At 42.4% G+C, this 25,729-nt stretch overlaps 2 protein-coding genes across 5 annotated transcripts in view; one reads left to right on the forward strand and one right to left on the reverse strand.

Moving 5' to 3' along the window:
- Positions 1-3,966: 3,966 nt before the first annotated feature.
- On the reverse strand, positions 3,967-5,909 carry ghsra (growth hormone secretagogue receptor a). Its single transcript, XM_012837056.3, has 2 exons — positions 5,147-5,909; positions 3,967-4,595 (listed from the first exon to the last, which is right to left on the reverse strand). Exons 1-2 carry the CDS (start codon positions 5,904-5,906, stop codon positions 4,291-4,293), a joined length of 1,065 nt encoding a protein of 354 aa, XP_012692510.1. The 5' UTR covers positions 5,907-5,909; the 3' UTR covers positions 3,967-4,290.
- Positions 5,910-7,239: 1,330 nt separating this feature from the next.
- pld1a (phospholipase D1a) overlaps positions 7,240-25,729 on the forward strand; it is a 34,505-nt gene continuing 16,015 nt past the window's right edge. Inside the window, exons 1-15 of one of the 4 annotated variants that reach the window (XM_031559281.2) lie at positions 7,240-7,322; positions 18,702-18,866; positions 19,525-19,685; positions 19,904-20,043; positions 20,233-20,347; positions 20,896-20,961; positions 21,334-21,392; positions 21,625-21,717; positions 22,002-22,154; positions 22,512-22,661; positions 22,793-22,876; positions 23,518-23,599; positions 24,287-24,397; positions 24,512-24,703; positions 25,308-25,521. In XM_031559281.2, coding sequence (XP_031415141.1) covers positions 18,734-18,866; positions 19,525-19,685; positions 19,904-20,043; positions 20,233-20,347; positions 20,896-20,961; positions 21,334-21,392; positions 21,625-21,717; positions 22,002-22,154; positions 22,512-22,661; positions 22,793-22,876; positions 23,518-23,599; positions 24,287-24,397; positions 24,512-24,703; positions 25,308-25,521 — 1,753 coding nt within the window. In that variant the 5' untranslated portion in view covers positions 7,240-7,322; positions 18,702-18,733. The other 3 variants (XM_031559280.2, XM_031559282.2, XM_012836927.3) reach the window with 3 other exon arrangements.

Genomic DNA, 25,729 nt, shown 5'->3' on the forward strand with positions numbered 1-25,729 from the left:
GGTAAACTCAAAGGGCACACAGAGTCATGTACCACTACAAAACCTAAGTGTTTTGGATTGGGAGTAAATTACCGATATCCACCAGCCTAATATTTGATCTTAGTTTCATGGCCAGGTTCTACAGAGGGGTCCATATGGTATAGGTGGATTTAGATTTTGTTTAGTTGTAGTTCAATACTACTTACTAATAATAAATACTGGGGTGATAAAGTTCCTCCCTTAACCATTGGCTAAAGACTTCATGAAATGAGCATCCATGCTACATACCTTGTGTGTGAAGTAAAGGCATGTTGTAGTGCTGAAGTAAATGATACACTTAGCTGCGAAATCAAAGTTACGAAATTACAAACTTTCCTCTCTTTCCAAACCATATATTTTGTCTTTTCATCCCGTTTTACACCTCTATGGCACGCACTGTCCTTTTACTGGCTGGCAACAAAGTCATATTCCTTTCAGAAGAGACACAAAACTCAGATCTTCAAAACATCAGACAGAGTTATGATTTTAAAAAGACAGTCGAGACATCCCAGTTGACCTAGAGCGAAGCACAGACGTCTAGTAGCTGACCTCTTGTGCAGGATGCTGCTCACATCCAGCTTCACTGACTACACTCAAAGGTCTGTGCAGGTTTCAATTTAGCAGAACCATCTATTTCCCATCCCATAAGCTTTGTCTGGATCACACACTGGTTTATATCTACTTCAGATTGGGTTGTCTTGCTGGGTCCCTTCAATATCACCAACCAGGAAGAACAGATAGAGCAGGTAGGCTCAAACTGAGCTAATCTAACCATAGAAAAGCTATTTAAAATCTCATGATTACCACTGCAGCTCCCAGTGTCAGCTTTGATAAATGGTTCTTCAGTGTCAGCTCTGATAAAAACCTGTGAAAGGAACAGCAAGGACATTTAGTTGCTTAGGTCCATACACCATGAATATTTTTTTTCTTAGACCCATAAAACATTTTATTTCTTCCTTTTTGTCCTTTTGAGGAATGGATTTAGTTTGGCTTTTTTTGGCACCCCCAAATATATATATATTTTTTTTTGTCAGAGCTTATACTATGTAACTGCAATATGGATACAGACAAGAACAGTTAAGAATTCATCTCTTTATTAGTATGGCCAAATGTTTTAATGTTATTATTTTTATTTTATTTTATCATACAAAAAAACATGTTGTGTGACAAAAGAGCTTATGTGAGTTCTTTAGAGACTCCAGGGGTCATGCTTTCAGAAGTAAGTAAGGCCTTACGACCATCAGCCATCAGAGCCATGTCAAAGAGGGCCCATCAAGTGTATGACTATACTAGCATTCCTCACTTAGGTGTGGGTCATTGTCGAATGTGTTGTCAGGCAGCACAAGTAAAGATGCCACCGCTGATTCCATGGGGGGCACAGACAGGACCAAACCCAACGGTGTCTAATTCACCACAAAGTCACAGGCCATTCCACCTGGTTCTGCCTGGTTGAGTGGCCTGACCAGACTTAATGAATGAACGTGACGTGTGGTCACAGCACTGAACCAAACAGAAGAAGCAGCTGATGGGCTGAACACTAAACAGCAGAAGCAGCTGATGGGCTGGAGAGTTAAGGCAGGCTTTGGTTCCAACCCCAGCTTAGTCAGTGCCGCTGTAACCACGCCCCCTATGCTGTTGGTGTGTACGGAACCCTCTTGCGTCCGGTGAGATACTGAGACAAGTCAGGGACAGCCGAGGCAATCACCGAAAGTCTATGGCAGCCATGGAAACTCAGTCAAAACCATGGTATTAAGCAGTTCTAAAGATCGCATCGCACCAACACTAGCTGAGAAGGGTTGTCATCAGCAGCTGCCTGAGGTGGAGTCTCTGCATCGCCAAGTGACAGTCTCGAAGATCTTTGGTCTCCAGTCAGCACAGGCAGGCTCTGGTGACTCTTGGTATAGGCACCATGCGCAGTTACCTCAGATGTAACTACAATGTAATAATTCATTGAGGGACCACTTTTGTGTGTTGACATAGGGCACCAATTGAACCAGGCCCCCAGTAGATGTTAGTCTCCTATCTGAGTATGACAGAGAGAACTCCACATGAGCGGAATGGCATGCAGCAGAGTTTGGCCCATCTGAAGGAACTGACTTTGGTGGTTACATAATGTTAAAACACCTACATAAAACTAATGACAGAAATTTGTGTTTAATGTAACCTTGACCTTATCTGCTCTGGCAGACTTACAGTGAGCCATCAAATTAACTGATGAAGCTTTGTTTTACATCCCCCTCAAACTTAATGGAGTGAGTACTTGGACTGCACAATTGTACCATAATTGCTCCTTTAATACAAAAATCAGTGGCATATTAAGTACTTTACTCATTACGGTTTGTCCTGTATAAAAAGTAATGTGTGTTCTTCAGTGATACGCATCCTTTTTCAACTCACTTACCAATTTATGATCTGCTTTGTACAGCAGTGTAACAGCAGTGTCATTATTCAAGTTTAAGTGTCATTATTCATGGACCCTGTAATTACATTATCAGTCTCTTTGATAGACTTTTTGATATGAAAAGGCTATCAGTCTCCCTATAGTTTGAATCTAAGTGCTGCAAATCAGTGCAAACGGTACAAACTACCCCCTGCTATGCAGTTTGGTAAAATCACCAATCTTGTTGATTGTGTTTACGTCTCCATTCTCATTCAATGGCCGCTATTCAAGTAAAAAAAAACTAGTGGTGTTACATTTTACAACCTTGGGGAAAGACTAACGATGACTTGAGGGGGATTTGCCAGGTCTGGCCTTTTCATAGACAGGGTCATGTTTCTTCTGCAGATGCCGAAACTGGCTATCTGGGCTCAAAGCCTGAGAGAGCTGATTTAGGGCTTCATTTTCAGACTCCTGCTAGAGGCTTCGTGATTTATAAATGGTTTCCTGGACGCTCTCTGAGACATTAATGGTGACCTTGTTGTGCCTTAATGAATTCTTCGCAGCAACTTTTATCCAAGTGTCACGTGCACTGTCCCATCACCCATAGAGATTGTGCAATATAACTGCAGATGGCACTGGGTCAGTTGTGCACATGTTTACTGTATACACACACAATATTATCACTATGTACATATAAACATAATTACAGTCCGTACATACAACAATTACAGGAACTAGACAAATGCTTAATCATTGACATCTTTGTGTTTTGTTACACTATTTCTTACTGCTGTTCACCAAAATACAGTCATTGGGTGTGAAACTAAACAGTACATTCAGTAGATGCTTGGACATTCTGTCACGTGCAAGACTGACAAACTATTTTCTGTAAATACACACACACACATGCACACACACACACTTAAACTGTGTGCTTGTGCAAGAACAGCAATAATTTTGAACATTTGCTAATTGTATTTTGCCAAGGCATATTTTGTCAACATCAATGTGCAACACTTTATGAAAAGCAGGGGATTAAACATGCCTGTCTCCATTTCTTTGTCATCATTTTCTGAGAATCTCATTTTGATGCCACAACTATTACTATCATGACTCAGTTCTCAGATCAGCACCTTCTGAAATGTACAAAGACTTTGCCACTGATTATTTTTCTCTGCTGATAATTTTCTCTTATGTTTTGCATGTATGTTTGAGTCCTTAGAATTGATTGGACACATATTATGTGTTTTATAATACTGCTTCTGGTGAAGGTGGCTGCACAGAGAAAGCAGAAATGGGTTTCCAAGCAGGATGCAATTTGGACAGACAGCCGAGTAAGATGCTGTTCCCCTGCACCTCTGAGTCAGTGTGCAAGGGGAAACACAGTGCTGTATCTACAGTGCTCATTTTGTCCTCCAGAAAAAATTATAATTTAAGGCAATGTGGAATCTCTCTCTTTATCACACACTTGCACTGGCACACACACACACACACACACACACAAACACACATTTGCACACACTGATACTCACAAACAAACACACAAACAGAGAGAGAGAGAGAGAGAGAGAGAGAGAGAGAGAGAGAGAGAGAGAGAGAGAGACAGACATGTGAAAGAGAGACATACAATACTCTGCCCATCTCGCTTGCTGAAGAATGATTTGAATTAAGTGACTGATTTAATTTAAATCAACTACAGTTGAATAAGAAAATGAATAGTGGTCATGGTATTTCTGGGCTTTCAAAAACAATCAGTGAGGTAGACAGATGTCACGTTTGTAAATGGGTATTCCTCCAGCATATCCGATTAAGAAAAAACATACTTTCTTAGCATGGATTATAATTTCCACATAAATGTGCAAAGATGAATCACGCCAAGGTTGGAGTCGCAGTCACAAGCTGACACTTGATTCCGTCAATCCTGGTGAACTTTCGTCCTTGACTGAGGACGCTGTTCGCCGTGGGATTTTCTTAACGCCGAACAGAGTGCATGCTGCCACCCTGTACTTCTTTGACATGATGTTGTAGAGTATGGGGTTGATGGCAGCGCTCAGATAAAAGAGTACGAAGGAAATTAGGCTGCAATACTGCGTGATGTCGGCCATCATCGGAGACCCAGTCTCGGACGACTTGGATATCAGGTAACGAACCACGTGAAAAGGTAGCCAGCAAAGTACAAATGCAAACACTACCACAACTGTAAAAACAAAACATTGAGTTAATTGTCAGCTCCTGGATATTACAGTTCAAATTCATGCGTAAAAAAGAATTATAGATAACATTCACAGCAAATCACACAGCGGCTACTGAGATACTCCAGCCTGATGTCGAGAAACAATTTAAATTCTGCGCAAACAATCATATAATATAATCACATACTGACATTTATTCCCAGAGATATTTTTTTTCATTTAAGCGTACCACAATATCTTAGTAAAAGAGATTGCATTCCAACCCAGTAACTTTTTCTTTTAGTCAAGTGCAAAATTACAAGATGAGGGCCTACATACATCTGCGCATACATCAAAATGATATCTTTGACAAAGGACAATATTATATCTGACAACAGATATCTGTGCAAGACTTACATAACGTCTGGGTTTCTTATGGTTAGCCACAGTACACTGTTGTGTTAAATTAGATAGGCATAAGCAAAAATAATTCTATCAGACATACAGTCTGTTTCTTTGTGGCTCCTGGCATAACATTGTATGTGCGCATCAAGGAACAGATGGGACAGAAACTTACCCAACATCTTCACAGTCTGCTTGTTGTTTTTGTCTCGACTAGATATGTTTGGTCTCCTCCAGAGCTTGCGTCCAATAAGACTGTATAAAATAGTGAGGCAGAACACGGGCAAGAAGAAGAAAATGCTCGATACCCACACCATTATGGTAAAAAGTCCAGATCGTATAGCGTACTTAGTCGCAGTGCATTCACTTGTAATCCATGCGTTGGTTCCGTTTTCATGTTCAACACCAACTAGGACGAACACTGGTCCCGCACTTAACAATGACACCACCCAAAGAATCAGGATAATTCCCCGCACGCGCCCTTTGGTGACCACAACTTTGGCCCTGAAAGGAAAGCAAATCGCGAAGTATCTCTCCACGCTCAGAGCGGTGATGTTCAGGATGGTCGAATACGTACAACCCTCGCTGACAAACTGAAACAATTTGCAAAGGAGATCGCCGAAATACCAGGGACGATATCTCCAGACTCTGTATAAGTCTAAAGGCATACAAAGGAATATAAGAAGATCCGACAATGCCATGCTGGATAAATAAAGATTTGTGGTCGTACGCATGTCCCTGTACTTGGCGACCATCAAGATGGTCATTAAATTCCCTGCAACCCCGACGACAAATAAAAAAGAGCATATGATAGAAATCCCGGTCAACACTGGAATAGGAAAATTGTTTACTGGATGTTCGCCGCTCCAGAAAGTCGTATTATGATCCCAGCTACAGTTAAATGAACAATTGGAGCCATTTGTCCAGGTGTGCATGGTGATAAGACATCGGTTTCAACTGTGAGCGCCAGATTCTGGATGCTCCACTGAGCACTTCTGGATGACAGTCATGCAGACGGTTGCTAATAGTCTCTTACGCGACTGACACATATTTTGATATTGCTCATATATTTCCTGCTCATAAATCACACACACTTCTTCAAAGTGGCAGTCTTTCTGACAAATTTGCCACTAAAGGCCATTAAAACGCGTGGACTAAAAATACCCTTTAGGTATTCTGATGTGAACCTTGTCTGGTTGTCACACATAACTGGGGTCGGGTCGATCGTGGTATGTCTAGATGGTTCATCAGATTATTGGTGGTGCGTAAGGGTGAGGTGAGGTTCAGTTCGTTTACACGTAAATGTGGACCCGGAGTGGATGAAGTTGGTGTATCAAGTAGTTGATATATTAGTGGCTCTGCATTAGTATATTTAAATATAGTAGTGTCTCTTGCAAAGTTGTAGTTGTGAGCTCATATGGTTACTATGGAGTTTTTTTTCCCTTGGTAGCAATGTGGTCAAGCATGACTCTCTATTCAACAACGTAGAATAGTCTGCTAGCTTCACCTAGTGGCGATAGTTGTGAGCAACTGTCCTGCAGTTTCAAGAACATATTTGTCATTGAATTGGCACGTAAGAAGAACACGATGTAGGCCTACACGCTTGCCAACTCCAGAAGTACAAAGTTCACCGTCTTTTCCTGAACCTTTTCGTTTACAGTACAGGTCATGTTTTGTTGTTATTCCGCAAGCTGTTCATCAGTCCGTAGCACAAATGGCGAGAGATACAGTTGTGAAGATGACACTGATGTCAGTGAGTCATACTGTGAGGAGTGTAACTAGCATCAAACTGTTTGATTATAAAGCTCTCCAGATATTTTAAGAACATGTTAAGAAAAGGGGTTATGTAATAATAGCTGAAGATAATAGTGGGTGGCTGGAAGAACATTAATCGGCCCATGAGATAAATGTCCAATATTTGACCTGAAGTCAGTGAGACTATGACATTCTATTCCCGAAGGACTTATCTTTTAAGGATTCTGTCTGGTCTTATTCTGTATTATTGTACTGTACATTACATTCCTGTTTAAAGGGTACTTTAAAAATCTCCCAATTTGAGTCTTTCTTGGCCTGGGTCCAGCATGTTTAGTTCTTGTTCATGAGTTTTTTATAGCAAGGGTTTGGCCTTCATGTACCAACTAGTGGACACAATGAGATTACTTTTAGACAGGGTCAGAATCACATGTGCGATAATGATTTGGCCCTGAACATTTTCAGTCTGATTATCAGCACACTATGGCAAGTCATTGTATCATACAATACCCCAGTTCTACGAGTATACACAGCACCACTCCAAAGATATGCCACTACTCCGAAGGAGTTCCAAAGACTTCATTGACTTCACTGCTTAGGTGAGTCATGGTGAAAAAGGTTGTAAATGTTTTATTGCACTCTATTATCATTGTCTGGTCCAGTGCTAGCATACGTTCAGCAACTAGGAACTCTTGAACTGTAAGGACCATCACGGAGCGAAACCAGACCAAGATCAGATCAAGGTAATTCTGTTTATTTATTTTATTTTTTCTTTCTTAATTTCTTTTCAGGGTACAAATGTGCCTGATACAGGGGAAGGTGGCCCGGGTAGCATCCCTGTTAACACAGAACACTGGCTTGTTTGTTTCGTTGGGGGAATGAATGTGTTGTGTTGAGGAATTGTCATCTGACGCATATAGATAGCCATAAATAAATATGTTACCTTTATAGTACCGTCAAATGTTGGCTATTGTATAGTTTCTTATTGATACCATTGAAATGAAGCTTGTCAGTACTGTCTGTAACATACTCTCCATATTCTCTGATATTTGGAAAGTTTGTTGGCTCATTGAAAGCACTGTAAAAAGCACAATAAAAAGCACTTACACTGAATGGCGTATCTTAACAGCTATACAAGAGTCCTGGTAAGAAAACAGCTCAAGTTCAAAGTTCGTTTTTATTGCTTAAAGCCACTTTACGCGAGATTTGTTTTTTTGTGCTACTGAGCTCCCTAAAGTTGCGGAGTGTAGCGCACTTTTACACCACTGTCGTAAATACAAATCGCGCCTCGATACCCCTAATGGAAAGTGTACACGTGTATTTGTTGACAAGCTGAAGCATAGTTATATATGTCTATGAGCTGAAGGATATGGAACAGGCAATGAGAAGCCAAAGAATCATGTAGACTGACAAGGTAGAGTAATATCACAAGATTTCACACAAATATGACTGCATCATTTTATTTATCGTGACATTGGAGATGAACACTAACATAACCAAATATTAACAAAAAGAAAGAATGACAAATGCTCCCGTTTCAGCCCATATACATTGTAAGTTCTAAGTGTTTGAATGTGGAGTATGTGTAATCTAATAAAATGTTGTTGGCGACACGCTTAATATACATTGGACGGTGTAATTTATTACACAAAACAAGGTTTTCAAGGTTGCAATCTTCCAAGGCTTATTGGCATGAGATTGACGAAAGCTGACGTGAGATGCATTTATTTGGATACTAGCCTGAGACAGGACAGATCCACGACTTTGGGCACCTAGAAAAACTACAAATCTCCGTGAGGCAGGGATAACACCAATAAAGTTACAGGCTTCGCCGGATTCTTTCATAAATACCATCGGCAGGGATGTTTATGATGAAAAACTAGTGAGTCAACAACTTTTCCTAACTCAGCCAAACATCAAGCAAGCGCAACACAAGACATATAAGACAGCTAGTAAGTTATTACTGATTAGTCCAACAGAAAAAAGCCCAGCTAGGCATCTGACTTGCATTCTATGTAACTTTTAGCCCTCGTCAACGAGTAAAAGCCAGTCCAAGACTGACTCTTTTCCGGTCTCTTGCTCGGCTACTCTCTCTCTCTCTTTTCCCCCTATCCTTCGTCAAAGTTTTCCTCGGTTTCTTCATTGCCTCTGCCATGATGTCCATAGTCCATACAAAGAATACTGCACTAGCTTCCTCTTATAGCTAGCAGATAGGTCTAGTTGATGTTGCGTGAGGTGGTGCCATGAAGCATTACGCACATCTTGTAAGAGGTCTCGCGCCCTGTAGCCCAAAGTTTCATAGTGCAATACCAGGCTGTGCTATGACGCCATTATCTGTAATATAATGGGGCGCCGTTTGTAAAATGTCGCAAGTTCTAAAACCCTGCTCAGTTTTGGTACATTTAGAATTATCATATGGGGAAAAAAGCACAACAATATTCAAATGTCACTTTTTCAAACATTTAGAGAGATATTCATGTAAGGATAATGTTTGGCAGTAACACAAAGTTGTTGAATAATATAAATGTTTCATCTAAATGTAAATGTTAAATATAAATGTAAATGTTAAATGTAAATGTTAAATATAAACGTAAATGTTCAATGTTATATATAAATGTTAAATGTAAATGTTAAATGTAAATGCTAAATGTAAATGTTAAATGTAAATATTAAATGTAAATGTAAATGTTAAATGTAAATGTAAATGTTAAATGTTCAGTCTACAGGTCAGATTTGAAGACTGAACCTTACAATATTTACGGTAATTGGCTTTCATAGTTTTCATGTCACGTCAGAATTACCAGCTTGCGGGAAAGAAATACACTCCACAGCTGTCTACCACTGGAATTTATACTGGAACTGACCATCTTTCATTCAAGATTATTTAATATATCCGCTTTAAAATTGTCTGACATAGGTAGTAAAATGCCAGACAGTTGGCTGTTCAAATCGGCGAGGAGACAAGCCCGGCTGTTTCCAGCTGATTATACACGTCTTCTGGGTCAACTTTTCTCAGGCGGGCAGTAAAGTAGCCTCCTTTATGGAGCCTGCAATAAAAGCATTAACCCTGTTTTGGTCGCCTCATTCATCAGAATAACTACCTAAAACGGGAATAGATCAAGAAATAAAGTCAAGAAACAAAGCATCAACACGATTAAAATTGGATTACCCGGTTTCTGCTCTGAGATTGCGACAAGTACCTAAGCAAGTAGGCTAGGCTACTGTATTTTGTCATCCAACTGGTAATACTACAATGCCAGTAGAAAATACTTGGGGAGATAATTTCAGTTGTCATTCGCCAGACCAGGTGGTTGTACTTGTGTTAATTAGGAAATTGTGTAAAATGATAAAGAACAGTGTTGGGTAGGCTAAAGGTTGCTAGCTAACAGCATGTAGCTCGCTAGCTGGTAGCTAGCTATTAAATGGCAATCATCTTTGCTCTGATAATGAAGATGTTTATTAGTTTTCACCTTCCAGACGACATCGTTATTAACCCATCCCCTTCTGAAAATTAAATTACTATCTGTGCTTTTGGTAGGCTTTCAGTTTTTGAGGTGTGTAGGGGGACGGATTTTCTATGAGATATATGTAAATATCTCCAAACTGGAGCTCATGCAGGGACTTCTACGACGTTACAGAAATACAAATATCAGCGGGTGCAGTAAAGGGATCACAGGTTCCCAAAATGTAATTTTTTTCTAGATATCTCTGTCTGGCTATTGTGGTATGATCTGTGTTTGATGGCGATCGTAATTGAGTAGGTTGCACTGCTCGACGATGCCCACTGTTGGTCGACACATTTTGTCCGCAAGGTATCCCTGGTAGTGTTACTGAAAGCTATGAATTACCGTAAATATTCTAATGTTCTGTTGTCAAGTTTGACATGTAGACTGAACATTTACATTTAACATTTACATTTACATTTAACATTTACATTTAACATTTACATTTAGCATTTGATATTTGTATTTACATGTAACACTTATATTTAACATTTATATATAACATCGAACATTTACGTTTATATTTAACATTTACATTTACATTTACATTTAACATTTACATTTATATTTAACTTTAACATTTACATTTTACATTTAACATTAACATTTAGATGAAATATTTATATTATTTAACAACTTTGTGTTACTGCCAAAAAATATCCTTGGAAAAGTTATTGCATGAATTTACATGAATTTCTCTCTAAATGCTTGAAAAAGTGACATTCGAATATTGTCGTGCTTTTTGTTCCATATGAAAATGCTAAATGTAGCAAAACTGAGCAGGATTTTCGAACGTGCAACATTTTACAAACGGCGCCCCATATATTATAAGTTATTGTACTTTAAGATGAGACGGTTGACAAGATTATTAAAAGGTTGATCGTGTACTTATAAATCACATCACTTACTTACTCCCTTATAGGTCATGCATTGGCAAGTATTACATATACAGATGTATGCATTGCATACACACACACACATACACACACACACACGCACACACACACACACACACACACACAAATAGAATACAATATTATCCAATAGTGCCGTGTTGCTGTTAGTGTCTTGTAGCTATTGCCAGTCGAAACAGATTCAGATTCGTTTTTTTTATCCTGTTTTTCTGAAAAGCCAGAAATACAATGGCCCAGAAGAGGGAGACATTGCGCCATTGCTGATCTGAAGTGTAGTCTCATAAGCTGTGATTCACTTCTGTCAGAAATCGAGTCAGTATCTCTGACATCGCTAGATGATTCCTCCTTGGGTGTTTGCTAATCTTTGTATGAGTATTATCTCTAATGTGGTCTCTAACCACTGTGTCACTGTATAACATTCTTGGGGTGTTTTCCCTTTCCCCCACAATAAGGCCTTCAAGAGGACAAAGTCCCAATTGTTGCCTTCTTTGTGTGCCTGTCTTGTTTTGGTGACATTCTGTGGAGTCTTGCTTTCTTGTTGTTGTTCTTCTGTCTTTAGTAGCACTGGTAGTGTTATATATCAATCATAGGGGACACTATACTACCTGCTCTGTGCATAACAAATATCACATCTCTTCCTCATAGACGAGACTCACAAAATTGTCATTCTGTCTCTGTGGATGAGTGGAGAGAAGATGGATAAGTGTATTTACACAGTAAACATAACACGCATGGGTTGTTGCACCCATTACGTCTCAACACTAAAGGTCACCTATTTAGCCCTTCTGTAAGAACAAGAGCAATAATCATTCGGCTCTTTCAATTCATTGGGAAGGTCTATAAATAGATCATATCATTTTGCTGACCAGCATGCAGTGAAGCGCTGTCAAGCTCACACTGATGTCTTTTCTATTCAATCCAACCATTAAATCAGACATCAGGCTATGAGCAAGAGCTCATGATCGGCTGTGTTAGTCTACTTGATAACTGTGAGGAGACATTGTCACCATCTAAGGAAATGATCGTGTCAGTATCAGCTCAGTGTTCATATTTAGATTTTTCTTAATTGTTCTATATGTTGATGTAATTATATAACCATAACTCCCTCTCACTCATATAGTGGTGGTACTGTATGCTTGTGTGTGTGTTTCTCTCTCTCTGTGTGTGTGTGTGTGTGTGTGTGTGTGTGTGTGTGTGTGTGTGTGTGTTTGTGTGTGTGTCTGCACGACTGTTTGTGTGTGTATGTGTGTGTATGCTACTGTAGCTGACTTAACTTTTCCTCTATCTGATCTGGCATGTATTCCTTGTTAGCATAACCTTGCTTTTCCGTACCGTTGGCTACACCGTGAACATATATTTCAAACAAGGGGTGGGGGGTGGAGGTTTGACTGCTTGAGGGTAGACAAGTTCACTAAGGGTTCAATGCATATTTTCTGTATCATATTTAAAAATATCTAATGTATAATCTCAATGGTATTCATATCAGTCTGTCTGCTGCTTTCTGATCTCTCTCTCATTCTCTCGCACTCTCTTTCTCACTCTATCTCTCTCTCCCTCTCTCTTTCTGTCTGTCTCCCCTCTTCCTTCCCATTCCTGCTGCTGTGAACTGAGGACTATGATGTGAGATGTTTTTGAGGTCTGTGGGATGGGCGCTGTGTTGCGTTTCTCTCATAGTCTGCTTTGTGGAGACATTCCCCAGTGGGGTAATTTTACAGTAGCCACTGTTGAGGGGCATTGCTGCACCGAGTGCAGCGTAAAATTGAAAAATCAGAATGATTTATGGTCTCTGTAGTCTCTTCTCTACTAAGTCTTTTCCTGTGTTATAAGCTGTGAGTCACTTTGTTATTTGCTTCCCTTTCCACCTCTCAAGAAGACTACATGTCCCAGTGATGTGTAGACCATTAGCCAAGTCAACAGAGACCAGTGATATCACTTAACCTTTGAACACTGGTGATTTCAACTCACAAATCACTTCCCTATTCATTGTCATGGTTCCTAAGGACAGTATATAAACGCATATTCAACACTGATAGCAATTATATTAAGTATGGAGCATGCTAGACTCTCTATTTTGTAGTGATGCCACTTACCTCTTTGATTGCATTAATAATGTGCTGAATTATGTAGCACATCTTTTGTTTACATGCCAAGTTATGGAAGAGGATGTTTTTAATGTCCTTTCTGTGCACACTGGATCACACACATCATAATATTACCCGTGTTGTTTGAGCAGCTGTTTGCTTTTACACTGTCGGTTAAATTCCTGTTCTTTGTTATTGTTTTGTGGGAGAACAGCTTTTACTTTATTTCCCCAAAAATACATCAGACCTCCTCTTTTGTGTCTATAAAATTAAGAAAGATGAAGAGTTTATTGCGTTTTATGACTAAAGACTTATGTGTGTTCAGTCCCTCGGAGGTTTGCTGATCCATTGTACTGGTGTTGTTAAGAAGTCCCCCCCTCCCCACTCACTCACACACACACACACACACACACACACACACACACACACACACACACACACACACACAGACACTCACACACACACACACACACACACACACACACACACACACACACACACACACACACACACACACACACACACACACACACACACACACACTCACACACACTGTCTCAGCAGCTGACACTTTATGGAGTGGCCAGGCCCTGGCGTGAAAGCTGATTGGTGGAGAGTGCAGACTGCACAGGGCCGGAGCAGCCACCCAGGCTCCTCCCCTTCTGAGGCACTGGCCTGTGAGTGATCTTTCCACCGATCAGTCTGTTAGCGGAGTTGAGCAAAGGAAGAAGAGTTGGGAGAAGTGTATGTGAGAGCGTGTGTTTGTGCTGTTCCTTGCCGCATGAAGTGAGAGCTGGACCATAGAGTGGTGACAATGAAGAAGTCATGTCTGCACACACAGCAGGTTGCTAAAGTTTTTCTTTACTTGTACTGTGTGTTTGTGTTTCTTTCTCCACATTAGCAGTCAGTTTCTATTGCTGTGCCCTCAGGGGAGGGGTAGTGTTAGAAGCTGGCTGAAAGCGTGACGTGCATTTGACGGTCTATATTTGCTGATATGTGCTTGTCTTTGGGTGCAAGAGACTGTGTGTGTGTGTGAGAGACTGTGTGTGTGTGTGTGTGTGTGTGTGTGTGTGTTTGTGTCTTTGTGGACCAAATATGTGTATGTATATGTGTATATATTTAAATACCATGAGAAGGGCTGCACATGTTCCTTTGAGACGTGCCGCTTGTGATGGCAGCGCGTCTTGTCTCTTGTTCTCCCGGTGTCACGTCAGTGTGAGGGACTGGAATGTGCCAGGGTGGAAAAGGCAAGGCTTTCCTCAGGACTCCCTGACACTGGCCGCATACTGTCTCCTCTCCTGTTATCACAGCTGTTCTTGTGGCACAGCGCACTTCCAGCCAGCTCTCTTTCACTGTACTTGTTTAGTTGTGTTTACTTTCTGTTCACACTAGCTTTGTGTATCGATTGGCTGCCTTGCCTTGTCTTTCATAAGGATTACAAGGAGAATACTCTGTGATGCTTGATAGTTCCAGTGAGGTGATATGTAATTTGTTTGTCCGGCCTCTCAGTCTCGGCTGAACTCGTACCGTTTCATTGAGTCTTGTCAGTAGGTCATCAATCATTCATCACCTGTTGGAAGGGTTTTCATTTGGTGCTGTCATAGTAGGCAAAGATCCATGTAGTAACGCTCAGTGCTTGTGGCACAGGCATGTCAGTCCTGTTTAAGACCTTCCCCGTTTTGCTTTTAACTCTTCTGTTTTCATCGATCAAGAAGCTTGTGGGGTTTAGAATTAGACCAGCAATATGGACATGTGTTGTGGGTGAATTTTATTCACTGGCCCACGTTCACTCTTTGGAGATCTGAAAGTGGACTTTAAGGTTTTGGAGTGATTCTGTGTCTGAATTGTGACTCTCAGTTGTGAAAGGTTTACTGAAAGTTTACTGCATGATGGAACTTGTTGTTTGGTGTGTCATATTTCACACCACAATATGTGTCGGTTCCCACGGTTGGGAGAGTCCAGATTTGAGACTAATTAGCTGATGGGAACAGTATGCATCTGTCCTCTGCAGTTATTTTCACTGGTCTGAATGAGTTTTATGACCTTATTATGTCAAGGGAACAAACAGAAGGGGTTTATTTGAGTAGTTCCAGTGTCACTGTCCTTGGCTTAGTTCAACCACAGATCAACAGTCGTCATTGAGGGTCATCCTGAAAGAGCCCACATGCCGCAGCCAAGTGTCTTCTTACTTTAAAGCGCTCCCACGACTGCCTGACATGAGTACTGGCTCATTGTAGTTTCACTCCCTTCATCAAACAATGAGTGAAGACACTGGAGCCTCCCTCTGCAGCACCACTGACACACCGGCCTGTTGCGTAATAATGGCCGTCCTCCCAGAACACTGCCCTGCCCTATCCCACTGTTGCCAGTGACGACAGCGGACAGGAACTGGTGCGTAGGAAGCGGAGAGCTGATATTCCATCGGGCCCAGAGCACAGAGGAAGCAGCGACCCCCGCTGCGGCCACACTGCTGCCCCGGCCCAGCCTGTCTCACGCTGAGCCCTGCTGATACTGGCTCAACTGCAGAGAGGAGGGGGGGGGGGGGGGGGGGGGTTCTGATAGCTTTCACACCCTGGTCTCGGCTTCAAAGGTGCTGCTTAATCATAGTTAAAATATTCACTATGAGGATGTTGTGTTTGTTAGTCATTCTGCAATGTGAGTTCAAAGCGTGGGTTCTTGCTGTTGTTGCTGTCATTGGTGTGATAGTCTGACAGGAAACTCAGACTTTGCCAGAAGACATGACAAATGATCTTGAGGAGTAGACTCATACTGTACAGTAAAAGAGAATGGGCAGGCGTGACTTAAGTGTGGCTTCATGCATCTTTGGGGTGGTGTGTTTCTTTTTTAAGACCTATGTGCATGGGGCTCCCAAAAATAAACTGCCCTTGTCATATCGCTGCTGTCAGGGTTACATTCCCTGAGAGATTCAGGTCAAAGTATTTTTCATTTGGATGCAGGAATGTTTCCCTCAGCCCCACAGGGCATGTGAATTAGGGGGTAGTTCTAGCTTTGTTGCAGCAAAAAAATACATGGTGCTTCTGAATGTGAGGAGATGGTGGAGTTTCAGGGGATTAGTCCTCTGGCCCTCAGGCCTCCTCTAGTTAACCTCACCCTTCTGCCCCTAAACTGGGAGTAACAGGAGCCACAGCAATGCCAAACGGTAAAACTATTACCGAAAGCCGCTCTGTGTGGCCCTACTTTCTCTTCCCTTAATCTCTAGCATAGGAGACCATGCCTGTAACGGGACTTGCTTACACTGCTGCATGTTTTGGATAAGCATGAGCACATAGGGGAACCATCTTCATCCACAGAGATATGTGGATCTCAAGGTAGATAGATGGGGGACGGGAGGCTTCAGACAGAACTTTCTACCAGTTCAGACATGTTGGTCCGAGGTTTCTGGAACGGGCCACTGGTTGTGTTGGAGTGACATAATGGATAAATCTGTAGCCAAAATAACCACCCACCTTTTTTCCTGTTTTGTTTGGGGTCTTTCATATGCCAGGAAATCTTAAGCCTCTTTTTAACTTCAGTCTCAAATTTGCCCATTTCTTAAGTTTATTCTTCATGGTTGTAACTGCACATTTTGCATAGAAGAAAGCAGGATAAATCCTTTTCTTAGAATAGTTTCTAACTAATTTTGGTGTTGTGGACATACTTTAGACTTAGAGAGTAAATTGCTGTAGCTGAAGCACAATGGCAATTGGACCCTTTCATCAAGACAGAAAGGTGAGAGTCATGTTGTGACACAAGCATTTAACATTTCACTTTAACACTACAACAATTATAACATTTTGGTAAAGTAGCAGCTTACTGCACTTTCTCTGTACAGCTTGTATATGGGAAGATAACAGTGAGAAAAAGTGGTTGTTTGCAATTGGCAATAAAGATTACTGGGCTTGATCAAATATTTTATTGCTGCTCAGTTTTTTTTTCTCCTGTGGCAGCAGAGGAGAGTGTTTTAAAGTGTGTGTGTTTGTGTGTATGAGTGTGTGTATCGCATGGGGATGCTGGTGCCAGACACCATGCTGACGTGGCTTCACTGCATTGTGGCCCTTTTTCACTCAACAAGCGCCTGAAAAACACACACACACACACCACGGCCTGTGTCACTGAGTTATCTGCGACAGATGGCCGGCAAGAGGTTAGCGTCAGACTCTCCCCTTCTTGAATCGGGTTAGGACGCCTTGATCTGCAGTCAACACTGCTGAGACTGTACCTGACACTCTTTGTCTGCCTATGGCGACCTAGTGGTTTTGGAACTCTTCGCACGTCGTATCATGCTGGCACAGCTCACCGCAGTCCTCACTGTCACTGCAGTGGAGATAGCGGGACATTTTATTACGTTTTGTGAGAGATCATGGTGCTGGTCTATGTTGTTAGTGAAGATTTGTAGTGTATACAAGTTTTTCCTTATTTTCATGGTGGTTGAACCATATATAAACAGTGGATACATATGCATAAATGAGTAGTACACTTTCCTCCCATGCTGTGCAGGGCTGTAATATCTGTATCAATTGATAACATTGTCATAGTGACATGACGGACATTACGTGTGGAATGCATGCAAGGCTGTCCCTGTGCACAATACAGCTGCTTGGCTGATGATTGTGGCTATGTGACCCTGCTGCTATTTTAAACGCAAGGGTGACATTATTTTCCAAAACCATGCAATGTCCATATAAACTCTATTGGCCAAATGTCAATGAAAAATACTTTTGGAAGTTCTCTTGCTAGATTCAGAAGCAGTTCTTTAATTGTGTTTCTAACTTTTAAGACATAAAGTAATTACGCTGTTCCTGGATCTATGTTTTGAACAGTCAAGGAATTACCCACTCTCTTTCTCTTTTTTCCCTTGTGTTGTTTTCATGTGATGTGATGCACATAATAGATCTTCACAACTGTCCATCGTTCTTTTAGTCCAGAGTGGTGAGGGTTCGAATTTTAAATATGTGTCACAGGTACAGCATCTTGAGTCGTAATATCTTCAGTGGGTCATGTTGTGATCCAGGACTAGCGTTGTGCACATATGGTTGACTGTAATCACTTCAGGACTGATATATTATTTATTATTTTAAGTGTGAGAGAGATTGCAGGAGTAACAGATTACAGGAGTAAGGAGACATGAGAAAGGCCTCTCTATGAAAGCTCAGTCCTGTACTATTGCAGCTGCAGTGTGTTAGTTTAGGGCTAGCCCGGAGCACAGCATCCGCACAAACAGCTGAGGGGTGGCTGAAAATGTTGGGCAGACAGATGCCAAAGTATCAGCACTTCCAACACTGACACACTCCTGGCCAATACTCATCAATATTGAAAATTCATCAAGTTGATGAATAAACCTGTAAAATCAATCAAAGATGTTACAGACTGATTTGGCAACCTTCTCTTTAGCACTGGCATGGGAGAATCCTCTCCAGCAAGGCTAGTGCCAGATTGAAAGCCCATGGTTATACACTAACCAACGGTGGTTCCCTCTCCAGGCACGGCCTGCCCGCGGATCTGAGTGCTGAGGATGGCACAGGCGCCTGAGCCCACCAGCAGTAACATGAACCTGATCACCGCAGACATGAACGATACCGTGGATAGTCTGGACACCCGAGAGCTAGACTTTGGGGATGAGGAGGAGGTGGACTTTGATCACACGGGTAAAGAAGGAATTTTTATATCATATGGAGGGATCCTACAAGAATGTGCTTCTGTTTATTTTCTTGCAGTTGTCCCTCAGATCAAACTCCTGTACGTCTTGGCCAAAGCTCTGAATGCAAAAAAGTGTGAAAAGCCATTATCCAATCAACAGTAGTGACTTGACAATATTTGATGTTAAGAAAAAGTTCGCCTCAATAAGATCACTGGGGCAAAGCAGGAAGTGTGTACTTAAGTAAATGACCATTAAGGGCTAGTTTTGTGGTTAGACTGAAATGGGACAGATTTTCTAACATCCTGATTGTTTGTTACGCCAGCCTGTAAGTAATCTTGTACACTAATTGTCTCAGAAACATGATAGTTGAATAGATGTAGAAAAGAGCAACAAGGCAGCAATTCTATCTGTCCTGGTGTTACCTAACCTGTCCCTTTGGATGGAAACTAAACGTGTGCAGGGCCTACTTTAAAGAAACGAAGGGAGGAAAAAAAAAAAAAACTGTGTCAGGCAGCAACAAGTATAACAACATGCTGTGCCTCGCTTCTGCACATCACCGACACACCCACACACCCACACACACCCTCACCCTCCACAAGCATGCCTGCATGGCTGTGCAGTGGGGGCATGTGCTCACATGTCCCCCTTGGTTTTGTGTTCTTCAGGGGACACCCGGATTCCCTTTAAAGCCGTGTACCAGACCCTGGGCTTTAAAGAGTCCGAGGCCAAGGTCTTTCTGGTGTCCATGCCCATCACTGCCAGGATCCTGGAGGTGGAGCGCTTCACTGCAGCCCACGACCGCTTCACCCAGAGGAGTGCGTCCAAGGTCAGGGAGAACAAACTCTCTCTTTCTCTGTCACTCTCACACCTCCTATGTCTCCTCCTATGTCTGACATTTGGAATGCATTTATATATATATAAGCACTACGATATGGATGAAAAGGATGCTTATCCACTTAGTATCATATAAACCAGATGGGGAGATATAAAGACAGGAGGCAACTTCTCTTCAAGTCAAACTTATCTCTCTCTGTCTCTTTCTAGCTGCCAGCTGTGTTTAAGATTGAGCTGCGGCATGGTAACTTCACTTGGGAGGTGAAGCGAAAGCAGAAGCACTTTGTGGAGCTGCACAGGGAGTTGCTGCGCTACAAAACCCTCATGAGGATCCCTCTTCCGTCCCGCAGGTGAGGAGAGAGCCCAAGGAGGAGCAGAGACGAGGAGTGGAATGGCTACTGTCGACATGTTGTGTGTTAGCTCCTCATGTATTTGAAAGCTCTGCAACATTGAGAAGCTCATGTTTCTTTTCTTCTTCTTCTTCTTCTTCTTCTTCTTCTTCTTCTTCTTCTTCTTCTCTGCCTTCCTGCCTGTCTCAGTCACACGGTGAGGAGGAAGAGCATCAGGAGGAGCGAGGCGAGACAGATGCCCAACCTGCCACGTGGAGGAGGGGGGGACGATATGGGCAGAGAGGAGCAGGTGTCCAGCAGGAGGGTGAGAAGTGCATCAAATGGTTATCCTCACACAAACACACACACAAACACACACCCACACACACGCACAAACACTCTCACACATACACCCGCCTCTGCCCCCCCAACACGCACGCACACACACACACACACACACACACACACACACACACACACACACACACACACACACACACACACACACACACACCAATAAGGGGTTTCACATAGCTTCTGTTTATTCACACCAGTCCTATCTCCCAGACTGGCAAACCACATCACCACTTTAAACAGTGTCTCACCATGATCTGATCACATTGTATCATAGATTCCTCACCATATCCACCCTGCTAACATCTACTAAAGGGGTTAAGATGATACCTGTTAACTGGTACTGGTACTGACTAATACAATGGAATGAATGTGCTATGTGATCACAACAAATTACACATTTGGATGTGCAATTTATATTACTCTTTTTCAGAAAAATCTGATTAATGTTACCAATTAACCAACAAACCCAACACAGATGAATAACTCATACTGGCACTTGTTTTGATCTTTTGGCAGAGACAACTGGAAGACTACCTGAATAAGCTGCTGAAAATGTCTATGTACAGACAGTACCATGCCACAGTAAGCCCACTGAATTTAATGCCATAGACTGTCATGTCATAGACTGCATTGGAGAAGCATATGGTTCAGTCAAATAAGATGTTGTGAGGAGATTTATTCTTGTAAATGGAACTATTGTATAACGAATCAGTGATGGGAGAGTGGCCATGTGGCCTGAGGCAATAGCGGGTAGTGGATAGCTATTTGCTAGGCTGGGTTATCAAAAATATCCACAGTGTCCAGGAGTTTTTCTCTATCCTCTCATGGCTCAGTCTCTCTATGCTAAGACCATCTTTGAGTTGTGTTTTTTTTTCTTCAGCCGACAAAGTGCAAAGTCAGCTTTTAATTGGGGCCTTTGATGTTGTTAATCGGTTGCCTTTTCCTTCTTCAAAGATGGAGTTTATCGATGTGAGCCAGATGTCCTTCATTCATGACTTGGGACCAAAAGGCTTGTAAGGACACATTTTTTCCCCTTCCTTTTTGCAGTGATGTCTTTCCGCACCGTTAGCATTGCAGTTGCAAGTTAAAATGTCTGCATGTCTTGTCTTTATTACAAATATCCTAGCCATGTAACTGATATCAAATCCACAAAGAGCTCACTGTCTTAAATGTATCTGTGAGCATGTGACCCTGCCCTGTCTGTAAAGTGTAAACTTCTCTGTCTCCTCTACCTGCGGCCTTCAGAGAGGGGATGATCCTCAAAAGGTCTGGTGGCCATCGCATCCCAGGACTGAACTGCTGTGGCCAAGGCAAAGTCTGCTACCGCTGGTCAAAAAGGTCAGTACATGGATTCGAGAAGGTTATATGAGGGTTATAATACATGGTTCATGAGGGTTATAATACATGGCTATCATTAGCACTGTCGTGTCTTTGAAGCTATGGCAGATATCCAGGCTCAGCCAATAGCCTCCTCTTTTGCTGTGGCACAGGCTGTAATTTTTATACTGTGTAAGGGATGCCGCATACGGATGAGCATCCCCAAACAAATTAATAATGGGGATGATTGCTTTGGGTTGTTATTGAGGTGGGTGGCCGGCTTCTTAAATGTCCTCTATTACTAGGTGGCTGGTTGTCAAGGACTCTTTCTTGCTGTACATGAAGCCTGACACAGGAGCCATCTCTTTTGTGCTCCTGCTGGACAAGGAGTTCACGGTCGAAATGGACTCCAAAAACACAGAGACTCGCCACGGGGTGAGGATCAACAGCCTTTGTAGGTGTGTCTCATCGCTGACTTACCCCTGAGCAACGGCCATCTGTAAGGCATAACATTCAGAATGCAAGGCGGGAAACTCTGCCTCAGTCAATTCCATGTCCAAAAAAACAAACAATGACAGTAGAGGTAACACGATTGTCATATGATTCAGAGCATATGAGTCAGAAGCAAGCAGCAAATTCATACATGCATCAGGATAAAACCTATTAACATGAATGCAGCCTACACTCAAGGAGACATACAACATTGATAGTGGATAGTACTCCCATATACTCTCTCTCTCTCTCTCCCCTTTCGCTCTCTCTCGCTCTCTCCCTCTCTCTCTCTCTTTCACTCTATCCCTCTCTCTCTCTCTCAGGACGCTGGTGATCAAGTGCAATAGTTACAGGCATGCACTCTGGTGGGGGCAGTCAATTGAGAACTTTGTGCGGAAGCACGGCAAGGCATTCCTCAGAGACCATCGCTTCGGCTCCTTTGCCAGAGAGGAGGAGAACATCCCAGCAAAATGGTAACACCCGCTGGACACTGAAGCATTCTCCCTTCCAACTTAACATTTCCTGCGGTCATCTTTATTTATTTTGCTTGTTTCCTTTCTCTGTACACTGTAGATTGATTTTGTTTTCCCTGTTCTAACTATAGGTATGTCAATGGGAAAACCTACATGGAGGATCTAGCCAATGCTATGGAGGAGGCAAGAGAGGAAATCTTTATTACAGATTGGTGGTAAGAATGAATGTAGGGCCAGCACATTGAATTTAACTCTACTGTTTTTCAGAAGCCGTGTCTTCACCTGTTATCATTAGGCTTCCATTATGATTCCATTATAAACAGCCCAGGGCACTCACTCACAGTTGCTGTGCTGCTCTATTGATGAATATAGTATTTCTATTGCGTTCACTCCTTTGTATCGCCCAACAGCCCAAAATAGCTCCTTTCTAGTGATCCAGGTGTGTGAGTGTGTGTGTGTGTGTGTGTGTGTGTGTGTGTGTGTGTGTGTGTGTTGCGTATGCTCAGGTTTCAGTTAAGACACGACTGTTAAAATGAACTTGACACCTGAAGCTTTTAATACACATGCAAATTTCAGAGGTGCCAATCTATTGTATGACAAATGAGCCACTTTACTACTCCACTGGGCTAAGAGAGACACCTAAAGGAAAATTAGCATGCGTTAGCTTTTTGTAGCACTGCACTTTGAATACACATTCACAGATTCAGAAGCAAAATGTGAAACAATGTCAATTAACACATACACAGACCAATGGAAGAGATTTTTTTCTTTGACATATTCCATGATATGTCTCTGTGGGAGTTCTGCACTTATGATCTCTCCTGAGGCTACCACCACATTGCATATTTGTGTGCAGGTTGAGCCCGGAGATCTTCCTCAAGAGGCCGGTGGTTGAGGGCAATCGTTGGCGCTTAGACTGCATCCTCAGACGCAAGGCAGTGAGTACACCTGCTTCTCTGCTATTTTAACCTGTTAAGCCCTAGGGCGCCTTTACAGACATAGCCAAACAAAATCAAGAATAGCTCCACAGCTATCAGGCCAATATGCATAATATTGGTGTCAATGGATAGGTTAGACATTTGAGAATATATTCCCAGTGTCAGTAACATTGTGACTGTTACTATGCCTGAGAACATTAATAATAAACCAGAAAAGAGAAAAATATCAGCTGACTGTGGGTGAAACAAGTGCATGTTTGGGTTAAGGAAATGTTAGCATAGTGGCGAGAGAACACCAGTTGGTCAATAGCAGTGATTAATATGTAGCTGATCTATGAGTTAGAATCACAGGAGCCCGCTCCTGCTTTGGTCGATATAATCCAGTCTGTATCTTTGCCATTATTACTGTTATTGAATAAAACATTGATCCTTGCTTGTCTCATTAACCATGGTGTTCGTAGGCCAAACATTTGCAAGTGTGCAAAAAATGAAATGCAAACATCTCGACGGCAGAGCAAATAATGTTTTGCCGTGATCATGGTTTCACAGCAACAGCATCACATCCGTTTATCGATAAACACATCCTGAGTCTGCTGTGTCTCCTTATACAATCAATGGGCTGTGCCTGTGCTTCTAGACATGATTAACCACGGCGGATAATGATTAATTTCTCCTTGAACTCCTCAGCAACAAGGGGTGAGGATTTTTGTCATGCTGTACAAGGAAGTGGAGCTGGCACTTGGCATTAACAGTGAATACAGCAAGCGGACACTTATGCACCTACACCCCAACGTCAAGGTAGCACCTCCCTCTCAGTCTCTGTGCGTGTCTATGTGTTCTCTCTCTCTCTGTGTTTGTGTGTGTGAATACATGTGTTTCACCTCCTCCATAACCTGTCATCCCTACATACAGGTGATGAGACATCCTGATCATGTCTCCTCCTCCGTTTATCTGTGGGCACACCATGAAAAAATTGTGGTCATCGACCAATCCGTGGCCTTCGTTGGTGGGATAGATCTGGCCTATGGCCGCTGGGATGACAGGGAGCACCGACTGACAGATGTAGGGAGTGTTACCCGAGCTGTCACCATGGCGCTTGAACAGGTTAGAGAAGTTCTTATAGTGTTCCTTTGCTGTGAAAAGACAGAGGATTTTGTGTTATAATATCACAGTATTATAATATTTTTGCCTTTCATAAATAGTTTGTTATCCCATTCATTCATAAATTAACTAAAGTACTTTGCATTATTGTAATAGCATTGATGAAATCGTTTTTTGTTTTATCTGTGAGTCCATGGGCCCCTATCAGTACTTTGCTCATCACAGTCTCACTCAGACTCTAACCATACGGAAATCAGGACAACTTCAGCCCATTTTCAGTGCCAAGAGATGATGGGAGATGGTTTCCATCTGCCACTGTATAACACCTGATGGCCATGCATGACTGAGCGGCATTATACGTTAGCTATACACATTCCACCCACACGCTGGTGTCTCACCTGGCATGCACAAATGCTCTGTGCCATAGGCCATAGGTCTGAGGTATATCATTGTGCGTTGCTGTGGTTACAATGGTTTGCTGGCTGAAAACTGTGTCACTTGTGTTATGTTCACCGCTGCTTACACTGTGGGGTTTTCAGAGGTGTGTCGGATAGTGTCCGTCAGCACTGTGAACTGTAGGCTACCAACTGTGTGTCTCTACATGCAGCCTGCAGACGCACCCAGCCAGGAAGTGGCCTCCTCAGAAGACACAGCCCAGAACAATGGGCGGACGGTAGGAGGAGGGGTGAACCCTGTGGAAGAGCCCAAAATCAAGGGCATAGGCCGCATGCGCAAGAGCCGCTTCAGCCTCTACCGCCACCTCCACCGGCACGGCCTCCACCACGCAGACAGCGTTAGCAGTGTGGACAGCACAGAAGACCGTGAGTGTTAGCCTTGTTTATTTGCTCTGCCACACAGTATTCACAGTAGTCTCAGTAGTCTATGCAGGGTGTGGTGTGGAAGTGGATGAAAGTTTACCGTGACGCATTTTCCATGGGATCAGGAAAAAAGTAATTGCTTGTGTGCTTTTCCATGATGTAATTGGCATCTGCCCTGAACTGTCTCTGATGACGCAGTGTCTGAATGCAG

Source organism: Clupea harengus, chromosome 22 (assembly GCF_900700415.2).
Source record: "Clupea harengus chromosome 22, Ch_v2.0.2, whole genome shotgun sequence".
In the NCBI taxonomy this organism is placed as follows: Eukaryota; Metazoa; Chordata; class Actinopteri; order Clupeiformes; family Clupeidae; genus Clupea; species Clupea harengus.